Raw genomic sequence first — 22,305 nt, forward strand, 5'->3', positions numbered from 1 at the left:
CTGTGACCTTAGCAATTCACCCAAGTCTCTGTTTCAGTATTTACCACCAGAACTATTTTTGCAATCAATACAATCAGGAAAAATCCTGCATGTGAAGTGTTTACTAGGGGTGAGGCGTTGATCTAAGTAAACATTTAATGGATTACCTCATGTCGTGCTCAAAGCAACACAGTTGGTTGCTAATACTATTGTCATTTGAGTAAATGAGGCGCAGAAAATTGAAGGGACTTGCCCAAAGCCACAGCGAAGTTAAGGGCAAGAAACAAGACTTACAAGGGTTTGAGCCCGGGTGATCTTTGGGCCTTAAGTTTTTTTTTTTTTTTAATTGAAGTATAGTTAATTTAAAATGTTGTGTTAGTTTCAAAAGTATAGCAAAGTGATTCAGTTATTCATATACATACATATTTTTTCTTTTTCAGATTCTTTTCCATTATAGGCTATTACAAAATATTGAGTACAGTTCCCTAGGCTATACAGTAGGTCCTTATTATTTGCCTATTTTGTGTATATGAGTGAGTATATATTAATCCCCAGTTCTGAATTTATCTCAATTCCCCTACCACTACCTTCCTACTATCCCTGTTGGTAACCATAAGTTTGTTTTCTGTCTGTGAGTCTATTTCTATTTTGTAAATAAATTCATTTGTATCATTTTTTAGATTCCACATATAAGTGATATAGTATGGTATTTGTCTTCATCTAACTTACTTCACTTAGTATGATTCTCTTTAGGTTCATCCATGTTACTGTAAATGGCATTATTTCATTCTTTTTTGGCATGTGGGATCTTAGTTCCCTGACCAGGGATTGAACCTGTGCCCTCTGCGTTGGGAGCACCGAGTTTTAACCACCTGACTACCAGGGAAGTCCCTATTTCATTCTTTTTTATGGCTGAGTAATGTTCCTCTGTATATATGTATCCATCTTCCTTATTCATTCCTCTATTGATGGACTTTTAGGTTGCTCGCATGTCTTGGCTATTGTAAATAGTGCTGCTATGAACATTGCGACCCTGAGCTCTAACTGTGATGCCATAGCTAGCCATTCCAGAGGGGCTTTTTGTCAGGACAGTGTCTTCTCCTACTTTTCATTTGAGTGTGCTGTTTGGGGTTGGTTGGGGAAGAAATAAAAAATGATTTCTGGGGTAGGAAAAGGTATTTATCTTTTCTTGTTGAATGAAAAGCTCTACTTTCCTCTTTTTCATTTTATGTTTCCCCATCTGGACTCTGACGTTTGGGGGCATGCATTTGATTCTTGCTTGTATGCCAATTATTTAAGCTAGTGCTTGGGGCATTATAAAGGCTTCATAAAGTTATCAAATATTATTGAAACAGCAGGTATCTTTTTCTCTTTGTCTTCAGTTCAGTTCAGTCTCTCAGTTGTGTCCGACTCTTTGCAACCCCATGGGCTGCAGCATGCCAGGCTTCCCTGTCCATCACCAACTCCTGGAGCTTGCTCAAACTCATATCCATCGAGTAGGTGATGCCATCCAACAATCTCACCCTCTATTGTCCACTTCTCCTCCTGCCTTCAATCTTTCCCAGCATCAAGGTCTTTTCCAGTGAGTCAATTCTTCACATCAAGTGGCCAAAGTATTGGAGTTTCAGCTTCAGCATCAGTCCTTCCAATGAATAGTCAGGACTGATTTCCTTTAGGATGGACTGGCTAGATCTCCTTGCAGTCCAAGGGGCTCTCAAGAGTCTTCTTCAACACCACAGTTCAAATGTATCAAGTCTTTGGTGCTCAGCTTTGTTTACAGTCCAACTCTCATACCCATACATGACTAGTAGAAAAACCATAGCTTTGACTAGAGGAAACCTTGTTGACAAAGTAGTGTCTCTGCTTTACCTATGCTGTCTAGGTTGGTCATAACTTTTCTTCCAAGGAGCAAGCATCTTTTAATTTCATGGCTGCAGTCACCAACTGCAGTGATTTTGGAGCCTCCCTGCCAAAATAAAGTCTGTCACTGTTTCCCCATCTATTTGCCATGAAGTGATGGGACTGGATGCCATGATCTTAGTTTTTTGAATGTTGAGTTTTAAGCCAACTTTTTCACTCTCCTCTTTCACTTTCTGAATGTTGAGTTTTAAGCCAACTTTTTCACCTCCTCTTTCACTTTCATCAAGAGGCTCTTTAGTTCTTCTTCACTTTCTGCCATAAGGGCGGTGCCATTTGCATATCTGAAGTTATTGATATTTCTCCCAGCAATCTTGATTCCAGCTTGTGCTTCATCCAGCCTGGGATTTTGCGTGATGTACTCTGCATATAAGTTAAATAAGTAAAGAAAAGAAAGACAGTGAAGTCTCTCAGTCGTGTCCAACTCTTTGCAACCCCATGGACTATAGCCTACCACACTCCTCTGTCCATGGGATTTTCCAGGCAAGAGTACTGGAGTGGGTTGCCATTTCCTTCTCCAGAGGATCTTCCCAACCCAGGGAGTGAACCTGGGTCTCCTGGTTGCTGTTGCTTCTTGACCTAAATGCAGATTTCTCAGGAGGCAAGTAAGATGTTCTGGTATTCCCATCTCTTTAAGAATTTTCCACATTTTGCTGTGATCTACACAGTCAACGGCTTTGGGGTAGTCAATAAAGTGGAAGTAGATTTTCTTCTGGAACTTTCTTGCTTTCTTGATGTTCCAGTGGATGTTGGCAATTTGATCTCTGGTTCCTCTGCCTTTTCTAAATCCAGCTTGAACATCTGGAAGTTCTCGGTTCATGTACTGTTGAAGCCTGGCTTGGAGAATTTGTAGCATTACTTTGCTAGCGTGTGAGATGAGTGCAATTGTGCAGTAGTTTGAACATCTTTGGCATTGTCTTTCTTTGGGATTGGGATGAAAGCTGACCTTTTCCAGTCCTGTGACCACAAGCTGGCAAATTTGCTGGCATATTGAGTGCAGCCTCTTTGTCTTAACTGAATATATTAATAATATCACTTTACCTTGTATTTTCTCAGTACTTGTCTCCAGGTACCAGCTAAAGGAAGATATTTAATTAATTAGCACAAAAGAAGTATGATCACTTGCTGCATTTTTTTATCTGGGCTTCTCCTGTCAAGTTCAATGAGAATAGATATCAAATTCATCTTTGGATCTTTGGTTGCCACCAAATAATGCAAGATAAACTGAAGAAACTCAAATATCTGGTGAGTGGAGCCGATAGTTTGATTTGTTGTCATATTTCACTCTCACATCGCTGGTATAAACTGATGTACAGTCAAGAACCAAACAACTAATGTTCATGGTGGAGAGGAAAGCCTCGGTCACTACAAGGCTCTCAAGTGCCTATCTCATTTTGAAGGATAGAGTAAATTCTGTTTCGTAACATCTTAGCAGTAAGAGGATATTACTCTAACTTTGCTCTTTGAAACTTTCCAATTATAGTAAACATTTTGCTTGAAGCAGAATATTTCATGGTATGAAATCGCAGGTCTGTATCAGTCCAGATGACTGTTTATTTAGGTAAAATAGAACCTCATTTCGTTAATACCACTAGAAAAAAGACTTTTACATTAATCCCTTAACTTACTGATTAGATAGTTACTGATAGTTACAATCCACTGCCCTGGTTTATTCTTTTCAAAAAGAATGATTTAAAGAATTACTTCTCACTATAAGTTTTTAGCTCTGGCAGAAAGCCCTATAATAGGTATTAACGGTATTGTGATAAAATTTAAGAGACATTACTAATTCATTCAAATTAGTAAAAGAATCTCAGATATTCAGTTAAAACTACAGACCTGATAGTTTCTCCTGGCTCCAGATATGTATGAAAATGCTTGCCACTTTCAGAGTTCAATTTTCCATGAAGCTCATGAAACTTATGTGTCAGTTTGCACAGCCTCTTCTGGACTCTGAGAGAGGTGTTCACATGGTCCTGTCTTTGTAAAATGTATAACAAGATATTTTAAACACAGTTTGTTCTGGCCGCTAGTTTTTCCTACTTTAATTCCCAGTCAGTCACACCTCCCCACCTGTTCAGTGACCTGTCCATGAACACAGTTGAGATTCAGCTCTGGAGATGCTAAATTGAAGATACAAGTAGGATGAGTGGTATCTAATACTTCCAAAAAAGCACATTACTTTTGTTATCAGAGAAATGCCTAACTGAGAAACAGTCATGATAGTTCAGTGTTTTCAGTCATGATTAAAAAAGGTCTTGGGATCTTTCTCGGGGGGAAAAAAAAGGGTGGTGGGGGACTTCCTGCTGGCCTGGTGGTTAACTCTCCATTCTTCCAGTGCAGGGAGCATGGGTTCAATCCCTGGTCAGGGAATTAAGATCCCACATGCTGTGCAGTGTGGCCCAGAAATTAAAAAAAAAAAAAAAAAAGATTTCAAAACTGTGTGTCTTACTTTTTCTACTATTTTGCTTTCTGAATTAATGAAAAGGAACAGTCTTTTCCTTTTGGATACATTTTTAAAAAACTACTCTGAATTTTATCCCATAGCAAAAGAGGCCTTGGCAATATTCATTTCCTCATATGTGCATTTCTTCATACATTCATCCATTTATCCATTTACCATTTATCCATTTTTCGACTAAGTAACACACCCAAATGGTGCAAAATTCAAAAGGTCCAAAGCCTTCCTCCCATCTCTGTGCCCCAGGCACTCTTCAACTCCACACAGGCACATTGGCATTAGTTTCTTGCATCTCCTTCCAGTATTTTATTTATTTGCAAGCAAATGTTTTTATCTGAAAAAATACTTGTGTTAGCTTGGGCTTCCATAAGAAAATACCACAGACTGGGTGGGATAAACAGCAGGAATTTACTTCCACGCCGTTCTGGAGGCTGGGTCAGTGCTGGCAGGGTGGGATCTGGTGAGAACTGTCTTTCTGCTTTGCAGATGGTATTTTGTTCTGTGTCCTCATGCAGAGGAAACAGAGTGATCGAGGTCTTTGGTGTCCCTTCTTATAAGCATGCTCATTCCACAGCGAGCTCTCCACTCACATGATCTTATTTAAATGTAATTACTCTCCCAAGGGCCCATTTTAAATAACACCATATTTGCTGCTAAGTCACTTCAGTCGTGTCTGACTCTATGTGACCCATAGACGGCAGCCCACCAGGCTCCGCCGTCCCTGGGATTCTCCAGGCAAGAACACTGGAGTGGGTTGCCATTTCCTTCTCCAATGCATGAAAGTGAAAATGAAAGTGAAGTCGCTCAGTTTTGTCCGACTCTTCGCGACCCCTTGGACTGCAGCCCACCAGGCTCCTCCGTCCATGGGATTTTCCAGGCAAGAGTACTGGAGTGGGGTGCCATTGCCTTCTCTGAACACCATATTTAGAGGTGTGTTAACACCAGAGGTCTGCAATGCACAGATGAAGGGGGTGGGAGTGAGGAGAAACATAATTCAGTCCATAGCAACACTTGTATCTCGAAACAAAGCCAAACAAAACTTCTGTGTAATGCCAATGGATCTCTGCATACCCCCTCTTCTAAATGGAGGTCACCAAAATATGAATGTGAAAGTTTAGGGAGCACATGCCTTCTTATCCTCTCTTAGTTTTTTTTTTCTCTTGCCACTTTATATACATTTAAAATTTTTTACTTTTTTGGTCCCTCCCTGCAGCATGTGGGACCTTAGTTCCCTAACCAGGGATCAAACCTGAGCCTCTTGCAGTGGAAACAAGGAGTCAACCACTGAACCACCAAGAAAGTACCCTAGTTCTAAAATACTGTTGCAAAGCTGAACCTCTTCCGAGCAGCGTCTCAGAAGAGCATTCAGGACCCTTTTAGATTCTGACTCCAAATTCCCTTCCCTGCTTAACACCTAAGAGGCCCTCTACCCTCTGATCAAGGCACCCTGACTGATATGGGCAGACTTCAGGACTTTACTCATACAACTTCTGCTTGGAAGGCCCGCCTCACTATTCCTTCTCCAGGGTTCCTGGAGAATGTCACATCCAATATTTCTTCAAATGTCACATCCTCTGTTTGAATTAGTAATTTCCTCCTCTATGTTCTCATGTCATCTTAGAGCATAAGTTACAGCGTAAGTGCCAGAAGCAAGTTACAAGTAATGGTTGTGTTCTCCCACTCCCAACATCTAAAGCAGGAAAATACCTGACTTATTTTTGTCACACTGCATAGAAGTTGACCCAATGAACAGTAAATTGTATTTGCCATGATGAGAGCCTAAATTTAGAAAAACCCCTGAACCCTTGTGGCTCAGCTGGTGAAGACTCCCCCTCAGTGCAGGAGATCTGGGTTCAGTCCCTGAGTTGGGAAGATTCCCTGGAGAAGGGAAAGGCTACCCACTCCAGGATTCTGGCCTGGAGAATTCCATGAACTATACAGTCCGTGGGGTCTCGAAGAGTCGAACATGACAGTGACTTTAACTTCACTTCACTTCACCCCACCTGGAACTTGAAAAGATAGCTAAAAACAAACAAACACAAGCTGCAAAAATAGAGAAAGATAACTGAGTTGAATTTAAATGAAAATCTAGCATCTAAGTGTGGAAGCTTTATGTTGAATGTCAAATGTATATAATGAATTACTAGCTGTTTTTAGATGATATAAATTAAATCCTTTGCCTATGCCTCTCAGAGAGAAAGCTATATATATTTATTCTTTAAAATTAGTACCCTAAACTAGCAGAGAATAGTCTTCTCTAGAACACAGTTTTCATTTTATTTAAGGCAATTTAAGGCAGTTTTCATTTAAAATGTGAATTTGAGATTTTAAAAATAAGTTTTAAAAGTTATTAGGTTCAGGCCAAGATTTCCCAAATCTCCTATTTCTACTATGAATTCAAAATATTCTGTCACCCAGGAGCACAAAATTGCTAAGGTTGTTTGTGTTTGGAGTGTTTGTGCCACATATAGGGGGCCATGTGATAAACTTATTCCATTCCTTATCCTAATCTGGATCATCAAATACATAGCTGTAGAGGGAATGGTAATCAATTTGTTTCAGATCCCAATACAGTCAGTGGAAAGACTCTTACTATCCCCAGTTCTATTTTACTTTTTTATTTTCTTGAAGACTTAAGAATGATGTTCAAGTGCAGAAATTTCTTTAGGATATGGTGGAGGGCAATGAAAGTTTGGGGACACTGAATTATTTAAAGTGTAATTTAGATCTTTTTCTTCTCCCACAGAAGTGTGAATTTTTCTGCTTTCACGAACATTTAAAATTCTGATGTTAGAATATTTTAACATTTAAGAAAAGAAAAATTTTGTTTTTTAATTTTTAATTAAAATGCTACATAAATTTAAAAAGTGAGGTGAAAACATAGCACATGTGTGTGAAATGTGACCAAAATGTATCTAACTTATATATATATATATATATATTTTTTTTTTTTTTTTCTTTACCCTGTTGAGGGCATCTTTCCTAGTTTTCTGTTACCTCTTTCTATTAAAACAAAGTTTATTTATTTTGTTTTTTGGCTGCCTTGAGTCTTAAGTTGAGCCTGCGGGATCTTCCCCTTGGGACATGCAGAATCATGCTCCTTTGGCCCAGACTGAGATTCATTAATTTAGAAAAGCATAAATATACACTAGTTTTAAGTATCAGAAATGAAAGTATTGGGATCTGGATTACGTGTAGTACCACTCTTGTGATGAACTATTTGAATACCTCAAATTTTTATTGTGCCAATATTGGGAGAGAAAAAAACCAACCCAGGGAGAACCATAGATTTCTTATGACTAGAATCAATAGGACGACCCTATGTTGGAACGCGCATGCGCTCAGACTCAGTTGGCGCCCGCCCTTCTGCTTTTTCTCCAGCCGCCGTTTCCTCCTCCTTTCGCGCTCTAGCCACCCGGGAAGCCCAGTTAAGGGCAGCTAGGCTCTGATTGGCTCCTTTAAAAGTCTACGGGCTATCTGATTGGTGAATCCAGGACCCTTTAGCGCGGTGAGTTTGAAACTGCTCGCACTCAGCTCCAAAGCTGGCGCTTGGAAGTTAGGGGAGAGCGTCGCAGACGAGGTTGCCGCCGCAGGTTTCGCCGCGGGATATAAGCCGGGTAGCGTTGGTGGGGTCAGGGTCTTGTCTATAGGGTGTCGACTGGGAAGGGCCGGCTCGCGGGCCTGGGAGGGGGAGTATTAATGAAGCAGGTGATAATTGGGAGGCTGGGCTCTGGGCAGTGGGGTTCTGCGTACCGCCGGGCCCGGCCTTAACCCGAGGCCCCGAGCCTGCGAGTGGACCGACGCCAACCCCGGCTTCACTGGGAGGCTTGCGGGAGCCCAGCCCGGGCAGGGTTGCTTCGGCAGGGCTGGCATTGCTTTGCTTTCTGAATTGCAATCTGGGGTCGCGGGCGGCTGAGGAGGCTTTCGGGGCTTTATGGAAGCCAGATTTGTGCCTTCGTTCGCCGACGCCAAACGCTTGTGGGGTGCCAGGCTCGGCCCTGTAGCTCCTAACCTCGCCTCCGGGAGTGGAAAGCAAGACCGCAACTCGGCCAGGTGCTCGGGCCTGCTTCTAATCCCAGACGGTTCCAGGAAACCGACCGGAAGAACTAATTTATGGGCCTTCTCAGCTTGCTTTTCTGCTCCCATGAACCTAGCCTACCTGGAGCTTTTAAGAACACTTATCCTGGGCATAGACCCCGAGAGAACTTGGATTTTTTGGATTTTATTTTATGCTTGGTGGTTGTTACATACAGTGGAATTGGCAAAAACTGGAAATCTAAGAAACGCCGAGAGTTAGAAACGTGTCTTTTTAAATCCTTTAATCAGTTTTAACATGCAGGTCTTGCTTCCTCTAAAGACCTGGAGGTGTCTGGGCGGATGGTATTCCTGCCACTAGGAATAGAGGAGGCATTCAAAAGGCATTACGAAGCCACATCTTTAATTTAAAATAGTTGCAACCAGGAAAAGGTGGAAGAGTAATGGAACCCAGCTTTGAAATTGAGTTAGTTTTCAGTTATTTGGTTTAAAGTAAGCTCCACGGTTTCATTGTGACTTGGGCATATTACAACTGGATACTGAAGAAGATAGTTAATCCTAATCCACTGCCATTTGTAAAATTCAGCATTTTTAAGATGGCCAGTGTAGTGCAGTTTTGTTTATTTAAAAAAGTTTATCTCTGCTTATGTCTGGAATGATTTTGAAAAAGAATGTGAGAAATAAAACTTAAGGGTCAATATAACTTATGGTTCAGTAACCTTTATATATGATTTTATCAGTGATATAAAACGAAGGTTTGGGCTTCTGAAGTTAATGTTTCCGTGGCAAACTTACCAGGAAGTCTTGAGTATCTGGTTGTCATTTCAGCTTTTTTTTTTAACCATTTTTTTGTGATTCAAGTATATGGACATTCTTTGTTCTTGACATTGCATGGGGTATAATTAAAATAGACTTTATGTGTGGAATTGCCCATTTTCTTTTAGAGTGCTTAGTGATATTTCCTACTTTATAAAAGGTATCTTGAAAATTTTTTGTCATGTTTGTGTTACGTGACTCCTGACAACAAGAGAAAGATTAAAACTGTCATTTGAGCAAGTTGAAATGAATATACTTTTGCTGCTTTAAATATTTTCTAACAGTTGAGCAGTGTGACCACATTTTAGCTCCCTACTCATGTCTTTAAAAATTGTTTATTAACTTCATAGAAGTATCATGAAGCTACAAATTCAAGTAGCATTCTTTGTTGAAATATTTGGGGATAACTGGCATACATTGATGAGCCTTAGAAGTCTTATGTAAAGAACATCAGGGTTTTGTTTGGGATGGATAGATAAGTTGATGTCTGAATTTTGAAGGTTAACTTTGAAAGAAGCTCCTAGGTGGCTCTAGTGGTAAAGAACCTGCCTGCCAGTGCAGAAAACAACAGACAGTGGGTTCCATCCCTGGGTCAGGAAGATACCTTGGAGGAGGGCATGGCAATCCACTCCAGTATTCTCAGCTGGAGAATCCTATGGCAGAGGAGCCTGGCAGCCTCCATAGGCTCACACAGAGTCAGACACTGAAGCGACTTAGTACACTAAAGTTATCTAGGTATAGGATATACAAATATTTCCAATGTTTCTGAAGCTAAGAAGGGTGGGAGAGTCTTGAGTTCTTCCCCTTGAAAATATTGTTTTAATAGAATAGCTAATATTATGGAAAAATTGTTAAAAATTTATTTATATTTGGCTGCACTGGATGTTCATTGCCACAAATGACTTTCTCTAGTTGAGGCAAGTGGCTACTCTCTGTCGCAGTGCACCAGCTAGGTGCATAGGCTTCAGTAGTTGTGATGCTTGGGTTTAGTTGCCCTGTGGCATGTGGAATCTTCCTGGACCAGGGATTGAACCTGTGTTCCCTGCATTGGCAGATGGATTCCTATCCATGAGGGACTTTCCTATTATGGAAAGTTAATACTGCTCTAGGCACGATGGGAAATTCTTTACTTGTAATATCTCAAAAATAACTTAAAAGCACCCTTTGTATTAGTGGCATGTAATCAAATAAGCTTTTCTTCTCATTTTAGGATCTACCATTCCCACTGATTAAGTATGGAAGACTATACCAAAATAGAGAAAATTGGAGAAGGTGAGTGGTTTTAATAATATAAAAGGATTTTTAAAAAATGATTTAATGATTTGACATCTTTGACACAAAGATATGTAAATATTCAAATTCAGTTTTTAAAGTATCTAACAGTACATTAGTGCATTAATACATATGTTCTCTACATAATAGCATAAGCAAAAAAAAATAGTTAACCTTTCAAGAGAATTGAAATTATTCTGACATGTCTCCCTAACAGCACCCCTCCAATAATCTTACATTCTTCTAATACTAAACACTTAAAGCAGTATATCTATATATTTTTAAAAAACACTATTGCTGTTTTGTAGGTGTGTTGAGGAGAGTGTTAGGGCAGTGAAATTATGTGCTTTAGTTTTAAGTACGTCTGCATATACTCTCTGAAGTTCTAGTCAGGGTCATGTATTTCATTTGGCAGTTAATGTCTTCATAATGTCTTTTGATTAAAATAGTTCTCTTGTCTTTTCCCCCTTGACATTGAATTTTTGACTACCCAGTTCATTTCTTAAATATATCAACTCTTATTTCAGTTATTACTGAGTTGTTCTGTGGTTTTCTTCTGAGTTAACAAAAATAATTCATTGAACTCAGGTAATAATTTGAACACCTTTCTGCCTTTTTAGATCATAGAGAACATAACTATATGCATGATGTGGAACCTTAGTTGGCATTTAGCAGACAGCCTATAACCATTTGTTGATTAATGATTTTTCTGTTTATTGTTCAGTCTCCATAATTTGCCTATATTGAAGATTTTTAAATTTTATAATGCTTAGTTCATTTCAAAGTGCATGCTTTGCATCTCACAAATGATTTTTGGTAATCAACCAGTGTAATGACTATGCTCTGTTTAACTAGAGCACCGTTCCAGTAGTTCAGTGAGAAGTGGCAATGATTCAAAAAGAGTCGGGAGAGACGAAGAGCACTTGTGATGGCTAAAACTCAATTCAGTATATATTGAGTGTTCACTATAAGTTAATCAGTGTCTATTATGAGTAAATTTTAGGACCAGGTGAAAGTTGTACACTTGAGTGAGAGGTAAGAATACTTAAAAAAAAAAAAAGTTTGAATTTGTCATTAACTTCTTATTTGACTATATTATGCAAATGACTGATCTTCCTGAGTCTGTCTTAACAGTGTGCTGGGTGAGGGTGCTACTGGCTTACCTACTTTTGTATTTAATGCAAGTATAATTTACATCTGAAAAATGTACAGATTTTAAGTGTACAGAAGGCCCACCCATGAAGGATGGCGGTGAAGATCAAATATCAGTTCTCCTTTATATTTTTTGACCTCACAACACGACTTGTCGAATTTTAGTTCCTTGAATCAGGGACTGAACCCAGGCACTAAGCAGTGAAGTGCAGAGTCCTGATCACCAGACCACCAGGGGATTCCCAGATCAACTGGCTACCCAAAGCACAATTACTCCAGATTTAGTCAAAATAATATACAATGGATTTTATGTCAACTTAGGTTTTTAAAATGACACCATGACATGGACAATTGGATAGAATTTCTCTATTTAAAAAAAAAATAGAACAGAGTTTATATAGCCTCAATTTGTCACTGAGCAAACCATCCTTAATATTCTGATCAAACAAGTAAATCATTTATTTATTAGTGGTTCTTAGCCTTTTTTGAAATACTACTAGTTTTGGAGAAACTCTTAAAAAGCTGTAAAATAGACTTCCCTAGATATAAGTCCCTCCTAATTGCTTTTGAAGTTACACTGATGTCATAGAAAAAATAGTAAAGCTATTTAAGAAAATTTTCATGTAATTAAGGAAGTCAAGACCTCCCTTAAATTGTCCAACCCCAGCTTAAAAATCACTTACCTGGGGGATTCAGCATATCATGCATATGAACTTGTTTTTAGCTGACTAATCCAGTTCCCTTATTGCCTTTTCTGTTCGGTGCACCCAACCACTCCAGGAACCCTTATATTGGAATTGTTGTTCATTATCTAAAGCCCATATATCAGAATCCATATTCTCAACTTCCAAATGGATGTGAGGCTTCCTGCATTTATTTTTTGCCTACCTTCTGTAGGATATTTGACAGGACATACACTCCAATTTGCAAATGATCCTTTTTCTCTAAAATGTGCTGGAAAATTACTGGTAATTTGAATTGTATGGGGAACCTGTGATGACTATATGGATTTTCTAAACTGCAGATAGGTTAGGTTGTAATTAGCCTCTTTTCTTCCAGAAGTGATGAGAGTATAATTATGAATGAGATGCTTCCTTTGTGGCCACAGTAGATGTTTCTATCATGTGACACCTTGTGGAATTCAATCATCTTTTTAAAAATTTAGTTTGTGGAGGTTGTCACATAGCAGACACTTACTTTGTCTATTTCAGGTACCTATGGAGTTGTGTATAAGGGTAGACACAAAACTACAGGTCAAGTGGTAGCCATGAAGAAAATCAGACTAGAAAGTGAAGAGGAAGGGGTTCCTAGCACTGCAATTCGGGAAATATCTCTATTAAAAGAGCTTCGTCATCCAAATATAGTCAGGTATGGTATAATATCTGAATTTGAATCATTTTCCGCATGCTATTTCACATGTGAATTTCATTGTGAAAATTTTTACAGTTGCTTAATTTCTGATCGAACCTTTCTGAGTAGAATAGAATCTTACTAGTTTGTTCATTGAGAATGCTGGGCACAGAAAAACATAGGCTTTTAAAGCAGGAACAGAGTTGGAGGGGCTTGGTGATAGAGATTAGTAGTGGGGGCTGGAAAATCAGGATAAACTAGTCAAGGGAGACAAAGAAGTCTTTTTTCAAAAAACTTTGTCACTGTTCCAACTCGGAGCTCTGGTCTTTAAGGACTCCTTAATTAGCGACCTGAGATAGGTAGCTAGGTCTGGTGAAAGTTAGGATTTAATTGCATTTGGGGGGCTTGAGATGGTGAACAACTGGTAAGTTTAGGTAATACTTCAAAAAGTTTATTTCTATAATTTGCCTCAATGGAAAGACAAGCTCTAAGCAAGAAGCAGTCAGTCTAGAAATATTCTTCTGGAATACAGGCTGTTTACCAAGTTAGCACCTGTAACGTCATTTAATTTTCAGTTGCTGCCCTGAGGTTCCTTTCTCAAATTCTAGTTTAATACTACTGTTTTCACTGGGGAAGGTACCACCTCTTTCCCAAAACAGTATAGCATGTATTTGTTACTGAAGAAATTTCTTGTGGCCTGCTTTTTCCAATAGCAACTATGAAGTGTATAGAAGCCATTTTATTTTGTGAGAGATCAAAAATGTTAAGGTTTATAATTGTTTTATTTTTCAGTCTTCAAGATGTGCTTATGCAGGATTCCAGGTTATATCTCATCTTTGAATTCCTTTCCATGGATCTCAAGAAATACTTGGATTCTATCCCTCCTGGTCAGTTCATGGATTCTTCACTTGTTAAGGTAAGAATCTTGCCTAATTTTGTTAGTGTTTGTCCACTGTGAATGTAAAGGGTCTCCTCTTTAGAAGTGCCTGTGTTTCATGAGAATATACTTGGAAAAAGTGTTAGAAAGTAGAACAAGGAAGAAAAGAATGTTTCATTAAAAAATATTTTGTTTTTTCTCACATAGTCTATAGTTTAGGTTGTTAACAATTACCCATTTTATTACTAGACAGTGTTTCTGGTTGTAAAGTGAAAAGCACTGCCTGATTGTTGGAAACTAGGATATTCTGTTCTTTGTCAGTCAGATATGTGTAAAGCAAAAGAATAAAAGCCTGGGACAGGGTGATGCTGGCAGGCAGTTTCATTTTATTTTGGATTTGAATATATATTTTGGTTAATTTATTGTAGAGATTAAACTTCATTTAAATTTAAAATAATTATCCTTATACCATCTCTACCAAACCACTCCTCAGAGGTAGCCTTTGTTTTATTGGTAATCTTAGAGATACTTGTATGCCAACTTTGTATATACATAAACTTTTAATAAAAATGGGATTTTATATACGTATATATGCGTTACTTTCCCTTTTACTGTGTAAAGTGTTAGTATATGAACCCATCTTTCTGATGTCTGATATAATTGCGTAAACCAGCTCCACACTGGCGGACACTGAAGTTGTTTTCCAGCTTGGTGACTCATGTCCTTATGGTCAGTGCAGCAGGGAATATCTTCATATCTTCCTGTGTATCTTTATAGGAGTCTCACTATTGAAATCAGTGGGTTGAAGATGTTTATTTACACTTAAAATCTTGATAGTGCCAGTTAACCCTCTAAAAAATTAGACCAACATCATGGTGTAATGTAATTTTTTTTAGCACATCACGGTCAAAACTTGTTTTGATTAATCTTTTTGATAACAATACTATGTGAAAAATACATTAACATCATTTTGCCTTTCATTTAACATTTTTCATTTCTTAGCCATTTAATAAACACTATACATATTTTTCACTGTTGATTCTGTTGTGAAAAATACATTAACATCATTTTGCCTTTCATTTAGCATTTTTCATTTCTTAGCCATTTTATAAACACTATACATATTTTTCACTGTTGATTCTGTTAGGATACTTTTTTCACTGGTTTCTAAGAGCCTCTTATTGGTAATGTGTTGATAATAGTTCTTTTATTCCTTTTTTTTTTTTTGTCTTTTGTTAATGGTGTGTATATACCATTAGTTATTTTTATAATTTAACATACTTGTACATATTGGTACATGAATTTTATAGATTTTTATGTCTTATTTGTCTTCCTCATGCAAAGATCACATGTATTAGAACAGTACATGACAGTGTTTTTCCAGTGGTTTCAGTAGATTACCATTCCTTGTTGTGTCTTAAATTCTAGATGGATCAAAGGTTTCTTTTGATGTAGGAACTAGGGTTCTTAATTTTTTTTCCAAATGGCTAGCCATTTGTTCCAACTGATTGGTTTTATGTATTTTGTAATATTGAACTTTATAGTCAATACTATTATTTTATATTTCCATAATACCCATGTTGCTTCAAATGTCAATTACATTGTGTTGGCAACAAGTATCTTACAAAACACTTCTCTGAACTGCTAAACAGTGTTTTGCCATAATTATATCTATTTAAATACAGTCATAATGTTCTGGGTTTTTCTTTCTTTTTTTAGTTTGTGACCAGTGTTTCCAAAGAGGAAATGAATATATAAAGATAAAAGATAGAAATGGAAAAGACTAAACTTATTTGGGACAGAACTAGAGTTGCTATAAGTATATAAAACAAAAGTTTAAGAAACTTTTTATGTATAGAAAATTGCCTTATTACTTAAGAATTAGGGACCAGAATAAGTAAAAGAAAACGAAATGAGTGCCTGTAGATGTGCCCATAAGGTGAATATCTTTATCTTAGTTGTACAAACATAGTACTTGATATAAATGGGCTTCTCACCCCCCAGATACTTCCTGTTAGTCTCAAGTGGCCTGAGAACTTTTTTGGTAAATTGTTTATTTCTCTGCATTACAATCTCTTATGTCTTTGAAAGAAGCCTACCAAGATTATTTAGAAAATCATTCCATCATATGGTTAAGTTTCTAATTTATATTTCCTTCTTCCAGAGTTATTTGTACCAAATCCTACAAGGGATTGTGTTTTGTCACTCTAGAAGAGTTCTCCACAGAGACTTGAAACCTCAAAATCTATTGATTGATGATAAAGGAACAATTAAACTGGCAGATTTTGGCCTTGCCAGAGCTTTTGGAATACCTATTAGAGTATATACGCATGAGGTATGTTTTTTGGTACTTTTGTTATGTGTGATTGAAGGATTGTTTTATGTGTTCTTTAAGACAAGAAAAAATAGAAGGATTTCATCGCTTTGTCAGTATCAGTTTATTCCTCTCTAGTCCAGAGTAACTCTTCGGTGTCTGCTGTGTGAGAATGGGTCTGGGACTTGTGTCTTTCCTTTGCCAGATGCGGGTATGTTACGCTCCGACAGTAGGGGGCGCTAGAGAGGCATTGCAGGAAGGAGTCGTTTATTCTTCCAAGTCAGTTTTCTGTTACAGTTATTAATCCTGCTTAGTAAACGTCCCCTGTTCACATTACATGTGATTTCTGTCTCTTGTTTGGATCCTGTCTTGAAAAAGACTAGTTAAAGATTTTGTTGATTAAGTATGACTATTTCAGATGCTTTTAGAAGCTTGTAAATATAACCAGATGACTTGGCTTTTTGTTTGCTGTTTCTGGAGGGAAAAAGAATGCTGAGTCACAGTTAAGGATTATTGGGAAACCTTGTCTTCTGTGGAGTTGTCTACCCTTGTGCTCAAAGACTTCCTCTAGCTCAAAACGTGTAACAGTGTGCCTCTGGTCAGATGTCTTGGCTCCTTTTTAATCATTCATTTTTATAGTTTTTCCCATGGATCTGTAAACGTATATTATTTGGTTTCCACTGGTTTTAAATAGATGCTGTTGCCCTCCATTGTGATAAATTAGATATGCTAAAATAGTAGATTGGTAGTGCTGCTGCTGCTAAGTCGCTTCAGTCGTGTCCGACTCTGTGCGACCCCACAGACACAGCCCACCAGTCTCCGCCGTCCCTGGGATTCTCCAGGCAAGAACACTGGAGTGGGTTGCCATTGCCTTCTCCAAGATTGGTGCTAGACCACTAATAAGCTATTGTTTGCCTTGGTTGTGATTTTAGCATGTAAGTGATGCATACACTTGTACAGGATAGTGTCAACCTAAATCCAGTATCATTGTGCTTTTGTTTTTAAGTGAATGCTGTCTTGAGTGTTTTGATCCTTGCGTTTTACTGATTTGAAAAGACTTGGTATGCTTTTATCTTTTCCTCCTTGTGAATATAACTTACAAAGTATTTATCTAACATTTAGTATTGTGTGTAGTTAATTGACTTTTAAACACTATCAGAAACAGTTGTGCAGCATTCTAAAGGACAGTCCTAATATAAGTGTTTACATTTAGATAATTTAATGTGCCACATTTATTCCAAGTAAGGTATTTTTTTTGTAATAGGTAGTGACACTCTGGTATAGATCTCCAGAAGTATTGCTGGGGTCAGCTCGCTACTCAACTCCAGTGGACATTTGGAGTATAGGTACCATATTTGCTGAATTAGCAACTAAGAAACCACTTTTTCATGGGGATTCAGAAATTGATCAACTCTTCAGAATTTTCAGGTATTTTTCATTTACGCTTGAGCTGTTAAGAACTTTAAAATTAACATGTAGATAACAAGAATTATGTTGATACTTTAACTTGTAAGTTTTTGTTTTGTTCTGGGTTTTTAGAGCTTTGGGCACTCCCAATAATGAAGTGTGGCCAGAAGTAGAATCTTTACAGGACTACAAGAATACATTTCCCAAGTGGAAACCAGGAAGCTTAGCATCCCATGTCAAAAACTTGGATGAAAATGGCTTGGATCTGCTCTCGGTAAGGAATACCCTTTATATTGGTTTTAACACCATGGATAATTAATTCTGAATGTACTTAATTCTATCTTTACCTAGGAAATAGGAATAAAATCAACATTTCTTGAGCTAGACATTTAACTGTTATGTCTGTTATGTTTATTATATTACTAGCTCCATTTTAGTATATGTGCTACTGAAGCAAGCACATTACTAATTCCATTTTAGATATGAAAAACACTAGTGGTTTTGAGAGGAAAATTTGGCATTTTTTTTGTTGTCCTTATTGATTTGTTTTTGATCTGATAGTTATAGATACTCTGAAGGAGAGGACAGGGTTAATAATAACGCTGTAGGTGACTGACTTGGAGTGGCTCTCCTTTCCAGCTTTTTTGTCTTGGTATTTACTGGTTTTTAGTTTAGACATAGGTGTCTTCCTTATTTTTTCATATTGTTGGTTATTAAAGCCTTTGTTGCATGAATTTCCATTTCTCACCTTGTGCTTCATTTCCACATCAGATAGGTTAGCAAAGGTATGAATGTAGTTCTTAAAACCTTCCCCTCTATTACGTTGCTGTTCCAACTAAACAGCTGTGTTCTTTAAAAATAAGACAAAAAATAATTTGTTAGAATAAAATAAATTGTCCTAGACCTGCCTCAGGAAATTTATTTTAGAACAGTATTTAAATACTGAGGCGTTAGAAGGAACTAAATCTTATGAATCTCAGGTAATGTAATTCCAAAAAAGAAATTCTGGTAGGTTACTAAACAAAGGAAAAAAATCTGTTGCTGTATCATCATACACATGTTCTAATTGCCCTCTGGGCCTCTTTCATGGGTTATAACCATGCCTCCAACTCCAGCTCAGATTTCCCAAGTGCTTCCAGTACAGTCCAGGGTCCTTTACTGCCACTCAGATATTTTGTGCGTCAGTATTGATGATGTGGTGTAAAAGGCCCTCTGTATTCCTGGCCCAGTCTGGGATTCTTGAACATTTCAAAAAATGCCGCTTGAGTTCACCAATGAAAATCATCTTGTCATCACGGTTCCTTAGTCTAGCCAGTATTGACATCTTGGACTGGATCATGTTTTGCTGCTGGAGGCAGTCCTGTACATCATTAAGATACTTAACAGCATCCCATTTCTGTGTCCTGTAGATGACTTAACACATTTTCATCCTAGTTGTGACAACCCCAAATGTATCTACACATTGCCAGATACCCTGTTAGGGGCAGTCTCACCAGGTTGATAATCACTGCTGTAAACCCTGTTAGTCTTGGTTTCAAATATCATCTTTCTCACTCGTAAGCTCTATGAACTTGGGCAAGTTCCTTAACCTCTTTGAGCCTCAGTATTCTGATTTGTAAAGTGGGACTAATTCATACCTTTTGTTGGCAGGATTAAGTAACATGAAATGAGCAAAGCACTTAGTAGAGTGCTAGCTATAGAATAAGAGCTTAAATGGTAACAAGATGGTAGAAGTATCTCTAGGTTTGCTTATTGATTTAGTTTTAAGATTTCTTTCAGATACATTTTAACTTTATTCAAACTTTTCTGCTGATGTGTAAATAAACTTTAATATTAGGTTTTCTGACCATGGTTCATTTAGTGACTCATTTTAGCTATGTTTATAGCATATTGCACGCTGGTTTTGTTTTTATTAGAAACTTGCTGAAAGCTACATTAGAAACCTCTATAGTTAATTACCACAATTTCAGGAATGTTTTAAATAACTCAGAGGGCCTTTTAATTCTCAAAGTAAATATAATTAACTAGATAATCATTCTTAAATTTATGCCTTGGTTTTAAAGTTATCCATGAGTACTTGTGTCTTAAATGTAATTTATAGAAAAAGGGTTATCAAGATATTTGTGATTTAAAGAATAGATCATTTTAGAGCTAGTGGGTGAGGTAAAACATTTATGTGGTTTGGTGTTAAACTAATGTGAATGTTCATTTAGTAGTTTTTCTTTAAAATTATTAGTGTGTGGCTTATTGGTAGAAAAGTAAGACTTTTGGGTGATTTTTTTTTCTTTTCCTTAAATAAATAACCTTTTAAAAAATCTTTTCCTCACACAGAAAATGTTAATCTATGATCCTGCCAAGCGAATTTCTGGCAAAATGGCACTGAATCATCCGTACTTTCATGATTTGGACAGTCAAATTAAGAAGATGTAGCTTTCTGACAGTTACCCTGTGTTGTGTCAAGAACAGATAATTGTATTTTTACTGTTCATCTCTGTTTTCTGTCTTGTGCATTTTTCTTTTCTTTGTTGTAAAAGTTAATCTGTACTTCATCTTCTGATTTCAAAAGTAACTTAAAAATGTAAATATTGTTCTATATGAATTTAAATATAATAATTCTGTATATGTTTGTAGATCCCACTGTAACAGCTGTTTGTTACTATAATAAAACTATATAAATCTAGTATTGATGTCAGGAATCAGGAAATTTGTAAGTTAACTCAAACCATCTAAAATGTTACCCCAGTCTTCTTTTCTTGTTGGAAATACTAAAATTTAGGAAACTGTGCTAAGTTCAAAGTTCATGTTGCTTTGAAGTATTTTTATACTCTGTTTAAATTTTCTTGTCAATTTCTTGCCATGTGGTAACTATACAACCTGCCTAAAGATGAATATTTTTCTACTGGTATTTCAATTTGTGACCTAAATGTTTAGGCGTTCAGAGTGAGAGAACTATCTAGATTTGAGAGGCGATGCTTAATTTATAGAGGTTTTTAGTAACTTGTAAAACTAACATTAGTGTATGCCAAAGCTTGCTAAGTTTTACAGTCAGAGATCAAGGGCTGTCCACAGCAGGAAAGAACAGTTTAGAAAATTTATGAGCTATCCTATTTTTAGGTAGGTTATGAAAGTTATTTGTCTGAGTGAATTCTTGTGCTTTGGTCAGAGGTAATAACCATACAAAGGAGTTGCTTATCTTGGCTTTCAAGTCGGACTAAAACTCTGCAAATTTTGACATAGTTTAGTTTATTAGCAGCCTTCTTAGAAGGTTCTAATGTATAATTACTTAGCCAAGATCACTAGCTTTTGGAATTGTTTAATAATGCTGCTTATTGTGATTTTTACCTGTAAGTTGCTTAATATTAGATTGTTTGTTATAGCCAAGAGAAATGTCTCTAAAAATAATTTTTGTCATTTTTAGTGTACATCTATCCATTGGCTGCCCATATGCGCTGCTTTTCATGGTGGTTACCCATGACTGGAATGAGCCTTCTTGTGTGGCTGATCCAGTTGATTGAGTATGTAATGGGTGATCTACCTAATCTTGTTGTCTTCTAGTTTTTTCACTTGAAGAGAAAGTATGGGTCACTTTCTTTGGCAACAGGGCATAAGGTGAGAGGTTTGGTGGCCTTCTTCTAGGTCTTTTGGTGGAAGCCAGCCTTCAGTAAGGGAATGCAACTGGGGATGGAAGTTGTTTGAGGTCACACTGTTGAGAGATTTTATGGTGGGAATTTGGTAAGTGAAAGGTCACACAAAAGAGTTAATTGAGATGGTGAAATGGAGTATCTGCAGACTGTCTATGAAGTATTGAAATGGGTCTACTTTTCAATTGTGCATTACAGACCTTTAGAGGTGTAGACAGCATTGATAACTGATACCCCTACCCCTCTGCCCCCACAAAACTATCAGTGTGTCTTATATAATTATTTCTTGGTCCTTCTGTTTCAATAATATGTAGATGCATTGGTGTCACCAATGTTTGGGGCCTTGTGGATTTGGTAGCAGCAGCCTGCATGCTCATTGCTATTGTTCTGTGCAGTCTAATTGTCTGAAAAGTCAGTAATTCATCAGTTTAGAACCGACTTGGTGGACCAGAGCAATGAGATGGAAGAAGCCTGCCATCAGTTGCTATAATGAGACATACTTTCTGTTCTGCTCCAGCTCTCTGTGTAATCCTAAGTAAAGTGTTTATGTCGGCTTCAGTGACTAGTCGAAAAGCCACTGAATTGGGTCCTCATCTCATGCATAGTTTTAAATTGGCTTGTGCTGTGGTGCTTCTGATTGATTTTTAAAGTGGATCTTGTCTCTGGGTCAGTAGCTCTTAAATCTGTTCTGTGCTAGAAACACCTGAGACTAACTCTCGTCCTACCCTGAACAGTTAAAAGTGCCCCAAGATGATTGTGATGCAGCCAGTTATCACCAGTTGGTGGTGACTTTAACAACATTGGACCCACATCTAGTTTTAGTTGTCTGAAAACTTTGTTATCTTGCATTATCTCTAACTTGTTCTATTTCTGTTTTAGGCTGTACAAAGTTCTTTGGTGAGGGGAGAGGTTTGTGTGTTTTATCACCAATAGGAGACTTCCATATATTGTGACTAATGCTGTATCTTATTGTCTGTAGGCTTTAGAGAAGGATTTGTTGTTCTTAAACATAAAATATAAAGGCAGTAATGATGCAAAGAAGTGAATACATAATGTATAATAAAATCATTAATTTATATGTGGA

General features: G+C 37.4%; 1 protein-coding gene across 2 annotated transcripts; it reads left to right on the plus strand.

The window, feature by feature from the left end:
- Nucleotides 1–7,760: 7,760 nt before the first annotated feature.
- Nucleotides 7,761–22,305, plus strand: CDK1 (cyclin dependent kinase 1). 2 transcript variants are annotated; one of them, XM_020902566.2, is made up of 8 exons: nt 7,761–7,865; nt 10,419–10,480; nt 12,844–13,000; nt 13,775–13,898; nt 16,024–16,194; nt 17,438–17,601; nt 17,713–17,854; nt 19,912–22,305. In XM_020902566.2, the coding sequence occupies exons 2-8, from the start codon at nt 10,444–10,446 to the stop codon at nt 20,008–20,010; spliced, it is 894 nt and encodes a 297-aa protein (XP_020758225.1). In that variant the 5' UTR covers nt 7,761–7,865; nt 10,419–10,443; the 3' UTR covers nt 20,011–22,305. The 2 variants fall into 2 exon arrangements, with proteins under 2 accessions (XP_020758225.1, XP_020758224.1); XM_020902565.2 differs by lacking the exon at nt 7,761–7,865 and adding an exon at nt 7,872–7,974.

The sequence above is a fragment of the Odocoileus virginianus genome, chromosome 7, assembly GCF_023699985.2.
Source record: "Odocoileus virginianus isolate 20LAN1187 ecotype Illinois chromosome 7, Ovbor_1.2, whole genome shotgun sequence".
Classification (NCBI taxonomy): domain Eukaryota; kingdom Metazoa; phylum Chordata; class Mammalia; order Artiodactyla; family Cervidae; genus Odocoileus; species Odocoileus virginianus.

What these genes read in the sequence shown, in the direction of transcription:
- CDK1 (XM_020902566.2), top strand. Translation starts at nt 10,444, where the DNA reads ATGGAAGACTATACCAAAATAGAGAAAATTGGAGAAG. An exon ending in TGGATTCTTCACTTGTTAAG is followed by an intron (nt 13,899 to 16,023) that starts GTAAGAATCTTG and finishes TCCTTCTTCCAG; the next exon opens with AGTTATTTGTACCAAATCCT. An exon ending in CAACTCTTCAGAATTTTCAG is followed by an intron (nt 17,602 to 17,712) that starts GTATTTTTCATT and finishes CTGGGTTTTTAG; the next exon opens with AGCTTTGGGCACTCCCAATA.